The following is a 7681-nucleotide window of genomic DNA, read 5'->3' as shown; positions in this document are numbered from 1 at the left end:
GCCTGGTCTACAAAGTGAGTTCCAGGACAGCCAGGGCTATACAGAGAAACCCTGTCTCAAAAAACCAAAAAATAAATAAATAAATAATAATAATAACTAAGATAAAAGCATTAGCAGAAAATAGGTTTAAAGTTGAGTATCAACCGGGTGTGGTGGTGCACGCCTTTAATCCCAGGACTTGGGAGGCAGAGGCAGGTGGATTTCTGAGTTCGAGGCCAGCCAGGACTGTAGAATTCACTGGTCTACAAAGTGAGTTCCAGGACAGCCAGGGCTACTGAGAAACCCTGTCTCGAAAAACCAAAAAAAAAAAAAAGTTGAGTATCAGAGACCAGGTCTCACTGTACTCTGAACATGAGTTAACAGGGCTCTTAGAACACGCTTCCTTATAGTGTGGCTAATGCTGGAGAGTGGGTGCTGGTGGAGAAAGTGTAGAAAATAAACAGGGCGTTGGGTGCTAAAATTCTGGACTTGGTCAAAGCCTGCAGTTTCTGAAAACCACTGAGGCACATATGTGTAATTTTCTCTGTGTGTGTTATGCTTCCATATACATTTTTAAAAACTTCTATATTTTACTAAAGATTTTCATTTTAAAATTTTCAGGAAAAAGATAATTACAATGATTCATAACTTCCCTATCCATGTGACTTGGTTAGGACTTCTATTGGTGTGATAAACGCCATGACTAGAAGCAGCCGGGGAGTAAAGAGTTTGATTTTTACAACTCTCAAAATCCCTATCACTAAGGGAAGTCAGGGCAGGGATGCAGAGGCAAGACGGAAGTTGAAGCCATGGAGGGAAAACTGCTTACTGGCTTGCTTTTCGGCTTGCTCAGCCTGCATTCTTTTTTTTTTAAAGATTTATTTATTTTATTTTATGTATAATAAGTACACTGTAGCTGTACAGATGGTTGTGAGCCATAATGTGGTTGCTGGGAATCGAACTCAGGACCTCTGCTTGCTCTGGCCCCGCTCACTTGGGCCCAAAGATTTATTTATTATATGTAAGTACACTGTAGTTATCTTTAGACACACCAGAAGAGGGCGTCAGATCTCATTACAGATGGTTGTGAGCCACCATGTGGTTGCTGAAATTTGAACTCAGGACCTTCAGAAGAGCAGACAGTGTTCTCACCTGCTGAGCCATCTCTCTAGCCCTCAGCCTGCATTCTTATACAAACCACCACCACCTGCCCAGTGGTCCTATGCCACTGTTCCCATGGAGAACTGGGCCCTCCCACATTAATTATTATAAAGAAAATGCCACATAGACTTGCCAAAGGCAGTACAGTGGAGGTATTTTCTCAGCTGAAGTTCCTCTTCCTAGATAATTCTAGCCTGGGTCAAGCTGACTCTCTACCCAGCCAGGATATCAGATATGACTGTTTTACTAACATGTATAAACACCACTTTCTGGAAGAAAGAACATGCATACGAGACGGAGTGTTTAGGTTGTTAATGCCTGTGAAAGGCCAGACCTGTGGTAAGGGCAACAGATCATTGCCTTCACAACCTAGAGGTTAGCTCATTTGACAGGATGCTGGGAGCAAAAACCCGAGAATGGTGGGGAAAATGAGAGATAAAATCGGAAAGAGCAATCATAAAAACCTCTTATTAAGCTGAAAAGAGAAAAAAAACCAGAGGCATGATGGTGCACACCTTCAACCCCAGCCGTCTGGAGGCAGAAGGAGGTGTATCTCTGAGTTTAAAGACAGCCTTTCTACATAGAGCTCTAGGTCAGTCAGGACTACATAATGAGGCTGTCTCTGGGGAGAAAAAAAGAAAAGAATAAAAAGCAACAGGATACCAAGTTATTTCTTATATCCTAATGCACATATACAAAAACTAAAACCAAGACAAGCATTTCCCTTTCTGAAAATACTGACAAAACATTATTCAAGTTTGGTTGATTATTCACTACAAATAAACTGATTTTAACATAATTGATTTTAACCAGGCAGATACTCACATTTAATGACGGAAATGCCTGTGAGTCACTGCTGCAATCCAAGTTTTCACTTTTTGTTGTCCAACAGTCAATGTTTTTGAAGTAAGCACAGACATCTCGATCAGCATGAAGGTCATGTCTTTGGGACAGCTCCTATTCAAGGTAACATTCTAAGTTATAATTTACTCCTACATCTTTTTTCCTAGGTGATTAAAATAAAACTTCATATCTAAAGAATACCAAGAATTAATTCAGTTCGGAATATTTGAAAATATGCAGTAAAATGAGATACCAAAGAGAAAAAAATATTCACTGTGATTCTAAGTATAATCGAGGTGACTATACCAGTGTAGCTGTTTCAGTGTGTTCACACACACGATCTGTACAAGTATGATCTTACTGTGAGGAAAGAGATTAAGATACTACTGCAGGTGAGCATGGCGGTGTATAATGTTAGTCCCAGAGCTTAAAGCACAAGAAATGGCTGCTGTTCAAGACCAGCCTGGGACATGAAGAGACTCTGTACTAAAAAAAAAAAACAATAGCTGGGGATAGTGGCTCTTTCTTTTAATCCCAGCACTTGGGAGGCAGAGGCAAGTGGATCTCTGTAAGTTTGAGACCAGCCTGGTCTATAGAGACAGTTCCAGGACAGCTAAGGCTACACAGAAAACCTATCTTGAAAAAACAAAAACATGAAAACAACAACAACAAATTAAGTCATAAGTCTATAAAACAAAGGAAAATTAATGTGTTCATACTATTGGCTAGAATTATAGAAAAGATAGAATAGGGCAGCTCATTCAAAAAGGAAAATGCTAAGAAATATAAAAGGAAACTGAAAATAGTAAAATCATCATTTGGCAGTTATTATAATAACAATTGACTCATAAAGCAAGATTCATAAAAGGCTGCTAAATTAAATGAATAAATATTTGATGAAAAAAACAGGACATTTACATAACCCTAAAAATACTGTTCCACGCACCAACAAAACACAGTTAACTCATCAGTGGAGAGATCGACAAATACATCCTTTATCAACTGTTTAAGTTAACCTCACCAAAGACAACTCAATATTGTGTGGAATGCCTGCTAGCCGTACCTACTTGGAATCTGATCATGAAGCAGCAGAGATAGTCAGACTGAGGGACCTTTGCTCTAAATGAAAAGTCAGTACTAATAAAATGGAAAGGATAAAATACTCAGGGTAGAAGTCAAGCATGTAACAGAGAAGCTTCCTAAGCAATCGTGAGACTCCTCAAAGAGCTCCTTGCCAGAGGCCATAAGGAGGGAGCCTCTCACATCCATTCTCCGCACAGACTCTTTCTTCCTCAGATGTCTCCACTCTTCCCTCCTTGGAGACTGACTTGAACTCATGAAGTCTACTCATCCTCGTAAGGTTCTGGGTTCCCAGCTGCTCAGTTTGAATGATGTGAAATCTCAATTTCCTTCTCTTCTCTTTTCTTTTCTTTTTTTTTCTCTGAGACAGGGTTTCTCTGTGTATCCCTGGCTGTCCTGGAACTCAGAAATCCACCTGCCTCTGCCTTCCAAGTGCTGGGATTAAAGGTGTGTGCCACCACGGCCATGCTCAATTTCCTTCTCAAATGAAGGTGACTTAGCAAAGCTCTTTACCAGTGTCTCCCACAAGCCTGATTTAAACATTACTAACTTTTTAAAAAGATCCCTCACAAGGAGATTACAAAGTTTAAGCACACACTTTCATTTATTGTCTAAGTTCTAAAATCAACTTAGAGCATTTCTAAAACCATAAGCTCCACTTCTAGCCTACTCAGCTGGTGCTATTAAGTCTTTGTATTTATAATTTTCCTTCACAGCTTTGTACACACGAAGACTTGTTTCACTTACCTCCTCCAGATCAGGGTAATCATTGTGACAGGTATGATACTTCAAATGCCACTCTATGGTAAACTTCACAGGTCCAGAACAACTGAACGACTTCACTAATCAGACAAAGAGTTTTATTGTACATTAATTACAGTCTAGTATAAACTTGAGGCTTTAAGAATGCTGTCTGAAACTGGCTGTTTTAATAGTAACATGAGTAAAACATTACCTAATTTCTCTAAATCACTGCAAAATGAGATACATTCATTAAATTTTAACAGCTACCCAGGACTTCCTACAATATTATTCAAATATAAGTCCAATGTTGGAATCAACTAAGCATCCTGGCTTGTTAAGCTGCGGCGGCTTTTACTCACTCACACATCCAAAACACACTGAATGAATCCTCTGCTGTGTACCATGAAAGGACACAGTAGATAACAAGAACAGTTCCTCTTTATGAACTAAATTGTTGTGGGGAGTCCACAACTGGGCGCTTTTAGAAGTCTAAGAGAACAGGGCGTCAAGGGGCACTGGGCACCTGACATGATCTAGGGCTAAGGCATGTTACCTAAAAAAAAAGCAGTAGCTAGTCAAGTGAAGAGGAGAGTAGAGATGCAAGGAAGCCTGTCTAAGTGTGAGCCGGACCAAGGAGGACTGCCTAGATACAGTTAAACAGACCAAGCAGTCTGACCTTTAGTTTGAACACCGTAAAGCACCACCAAATGCTTTAAGTTCTAGGAGGGATGATTAAGCCTGAAAGGGGTTAGGTACAGTCAGAGAAAGCTCTTGTTGGAGTGTCTTATGCCACTACAGCTGGCTTCCCCAGAGCAAGAGGTCAGGGAAGGGGCGGAGAAGCCACACTTTCTTTCTGTAACAGTCTCAGATGTTTAAGGGCATCTCTATAGAGCGAACGTGGTGGATGATGAGTACCAGAAGGCAAGGATCACTGAGTAGCATTGTAAAGGATGGTAATCCAAACCAAGCCCACAGATAAGGCTGACAGAATTTTAGAAAACAAAACAAAACAAAACAATTTTTGCAAATAACTAAGTCTTGAATGAAACAAAATTCTAAAATGTTAGAACCAGTTTTTTAAAAAAAAATTAGCTTAATGTATCTTACATTTGTTTAAATTAATATATCTATTTATAATATATCAAAATTGAATATTAACATACTTACCAGAAAACTTGATCTCAGTAGAGTTAAACATAGTTTTCCTGAATACCAAAGGTCCTGATTTCTAAGGTGAAAAATATAGGAAAATCTTAATTAAAACTTTCTCTATTTTTTTAAACATAGTTTTATCTTCTAAATACAGCACTCTAGTCCTTATGATACTATCTGAGCAGATGATTTTATTGTAAAGCCCCATATTTAGTCTTTGAGTCAAGACATTTTAAAACATAAAAATGGGGCTAGAGAGATGGCTGGGTGGTTAAGAATGCCTACTGCCCTTGTAGAGAACCTGAGTCCAGTTCCCAGTGCCCATAGCCTAGAACTCCAGCTCTAGACGATATCCACTTCTGACCTCCTCAAGTGCCTGCATTCACGTACACATTCTTTCCTACCCTGTACAAAATTAAAAATAAAAATCTTTAAAATATAAACTTGATCACATCTCTGGCTTAAAAATGTATCACTGTGTCTATTCACTAGTTGATGTAAGGGTCAGTAGTGGCCCTGCTTTTAAGGATCATGAATTCAAGGCTAGTCTGGGTCACACAGTGAACTTTGTCTGGAATACAAAGACCTCCTAAAGTCTCAGCTGGGGCTTGGTGATACACAAGACAGAAGGGGTTTGACCATTACGGTTAGTGCTGCTTGGCCATAACACAAACTGCACATTCCAAGCTGTTCTCTTGGTATCACAGTGAAAGTACTTCCAATAAATAACATCTCTCCCCAGAATGACTTTGGTTTTTGTTTGTTTGTTTTGTTTTGTTTTCCTTTTTTTAATTAGGTATTTTCTTCATTTACATTTCCAATGCTATCCCAAAAGTCCCCCATGCCCTCACCCCCACTCTTCTCTCCCCCTCCCCCCGCCCCACTTCTTGGCCCTGGTGTTCCCCTGTACTTAGGCATATAAAGTTTGCAAGACCAATCTCTTTCCACTGATGGCCGGCTGGGCCATCTTCTGATACATACGCAGCTAGAGACCAGAATGACTGTTTACCACTCTACTTACAGCAGTCTAAAATCCAGGAGACCCCACACAGTCACAGCCTGCTCACCTCCCAGCAATGCTTCACATCTGCAAAACTCCTGCTGCTAGGACCTTAGCAGGCAATGTGAAAGCTGCAAACACCTCTCTTGCTTTTCCTCCGCCTACCTAGCTTCCCCTTACCTCAAGAACCAGCTCAAAATCTCCTTCCTTGGCTGGGAGTATGTCGCTTCCTACAGAGTCTGTTTAGCACACTACAGGCCCTGGGTGTGCTCCCCAGTGACCCCAAACCTCCTCTATGCAGTCTTTAGCAGCCACTGCAGTTCACAACACTAACTATGATTGAAGTCAGTTCTTCCCAAGAATAAAATCCTGCAGGAAGGAACCAAGCTAAGTGAAAGAGCAGCTAGGAATTACAGAGCACCAACAGGACAGGCCACTCTTTCCCCTTCCCAGCAGTTTCTGAAATATAAAATCAGCAGCTCAGGTCCCTCCTCTGATCTCCATATGCATACACCCATGGATGTGCTCAATGGGCACACTACATACACTAACTGCAGTAGCAGGCACACTCCTCTCTGCTCCCACCAAGTCTTACACTGAAGCCTTCAGTCAGCCAAGCTTCCCTTCCATCCCGAGCTCCAGCACATGCCTAGTTACTGCACATCTTCCCACGCGTAGCTCTCTCCACACCTACCAACATGGCTGTACTGCAGCCCCTCAACATTCTGCTTTGACCTCAATGGTAGAACTGGTTCTTCTGCCTCCAGACCTGAGCCTTCAATCTATCCTTAGATGGCAGCCAGAATAATTAGCAGTTCTGCCAAAACCCCTGTAATGGCGCTCTGCTGTTTGTACCTAAAACTAACTACTGATGATCACAGAGTATACTCAAACCCAAAAGCCATGATAAGCATTATAATAAAAAATAATAAAAATCAAAATCAAAAATTCTGAGTTAGGTGACATAATGAACATTTTGCTTCCAGCTTCTCTTAAAAGGAGACTTGGCAATTTTGTGCCTAGGAACCATAGTGCTTCCTTACCTGAAGCCAAATGGCAGGAGCTGTAAAAGAGCTAGCTTCAAAGTTTCCTTCCTGAGGAAGAGGGAAGCCTAAAGCTTAAGAAGCTTACATGGCTGACAAGGGTCTTCCTGAAGTTACAAACCAAGACAACAATTGCTGTGGTGGAGTAGCTGCCTACAAGCTGTTGGCAGAACATCAGGGGCATAGCTTTTGGTTCTTACCCATGCCAGGGACACCCTGTTCTTAAAAGTCACCCCAATGTACTCACTGGTTCACTGAGCTGGACTTCCATGGACTTTCATCTGTCTCTGAGCTATTAGAAATGGTCTCAGAGAGAAAGTCACGTAACAGGTACCAAGATGAAGAGAGACATGCTGTCCAAGCTCAGCTCACTTCTGACATGATCTGTCTCAGCCTCAAAGTCCTAGAGTTTAAGGCTGAAGTCTAGTGGGAGAGGCCTATGGTCCCCCACCTTCCAGAACCTCATTCAACAAACACACCAAGATGTCCCCACACTGCTACTGTCCCACTCCTTACAAAGAAAATACCGCCGGGCGTGGTGGCCCACGCCTTTAATCCCAGCACTCCGGAGGCAGAGGCAGGCGGATTTCTGGGTTCAAGGCCAGCCTGGTCTACAAAGTGAGCTCCAGGACAGCCAGGGCTACACAGAGAAACCCTGTCCTGAAAAACCAAAAAAAAA

At 41.5% G+C, this 7681-nt stretch overlaps 1 protein-coding gene across 3 annotated transcripts in view; it reads right to left on the bottom strand.

The window, feature by feature from the left end:
- The window catches only part of Tmem87b (transmembrane protein 87B), a 35791-nt gene that overhangs the window by 25637 nt on the left and 2473 nt on the right, over positions 1-7681 (bottom strand). For 2 of the 3 annotated variants that reach the window (XM_021156092.2, XM_029472911.1), the window contains exons 2-4: positions 4975-5035; positions 3811-3905; positions 1966-2097 (exon numbers count right to left, since the gene is read on the bottom strand). In XM_021156092.2, the coding sequence (XP_021011751.1) occupies positions 1966-2097; positions 3811-3905; positions 4975-5035 (288 nt within the window). Of the gene's footprint in view, positions 1-1965; positions 2098-3810; positions 3906-4974; positions 5036-7002; positions 7341-7681 lie in introns of those variants that run through there. The other variant, XM_029472912.1, reaches the window with a different exon arrangement.

Source organism: Mus caroli, chromosome 2, assembly GCF_900094665.2.
Source record: "Mus caroli chromosome 2, CAROLI_EIJ_v1.1, whole genome shotgun sequence".
NCBI lineage: Eukaryota > Metazoa > Chordata > Mammalia > Rodentia > Muridae > Mus > Mus caroli.
Note: the sequence above shows the minus strand (reverse complement) of the source record. Positions and strands in the feature narration are given on the sequence as shown.